Source organism: Eimeria mitis, genomic scaffold (genome assembly GCF_000499745.2).
Source record: "Eimeria mitis Houghton genomic scaffold, Emh_scaff2279, whole genome shotgun sequence".
Classification (NCBI taxonomy): Eukaryota; Apicomplexa; class Conoidasida; order Eucoccidiorida; family Eimeriidae; genus Eimeria; species Eimeria mitis.
Window position 1 is genome coordinate 8024 of NW_013570608.1, and position 379 is coordinate 8402.

Below are 379 nucleotides of genomic sequence, written 5' to 3' on the forward strand. Positions count from 1 at the left end.
CAGTTTGTGTTGCTGCTGCTGTATCTGCTGCTGCTGAAACAGGTGCTGCTCTAGGAGTAGTTGCTGCTGTCGTTGCTGCTCGCGCAGAAAAGTAAGTTGCTGCTGCATGTGCTGCAGCTGCTGCTGCTGCAGTTGCTGCTGTAGCTGCTGCTTCTCCTGCTGCTGCTGCTCCTGCTGCTGCTGCTGCTGCTGCTGCTGCTGCTGCTGCTGGGGGCCTCGCTCGTACCTGCTGAGCCTCTCAACGCAGAGATGCATCCGCTGCAGGAAGGGGGGCCTCTCCCTTGAGGTCTTTACAACCTCTCCTCCTGTTGCTGCTGCTGTTGGCAAACTGCTGGGCACTGGGAGCTGCGACGGTTCCCGTGACTGACTTCTACCCAGT

General features: G+C 59.1%; 1 protein-coding gene across 1 annotated transcript in view; it reads right to left on the reverse strand.

The window, feature by feature from the left end:
* Positions 1–379, reverse strand: part of EMH_0051490 (uncharacterized protein) — a gene marked incomplete at both ends in the record, with an annotated part of 7459 nt that overhangs the window by 6083 nt on the left and 997 nt on the right. The window contains one exon of the mRNA XM_013496755.1: positions 1–377. Coding sequence (XP_013352209.1) covers positions 1–377 — 377 coding nt within the window. The remainder of the gene's footprint in view (positions 378–379) is intronic.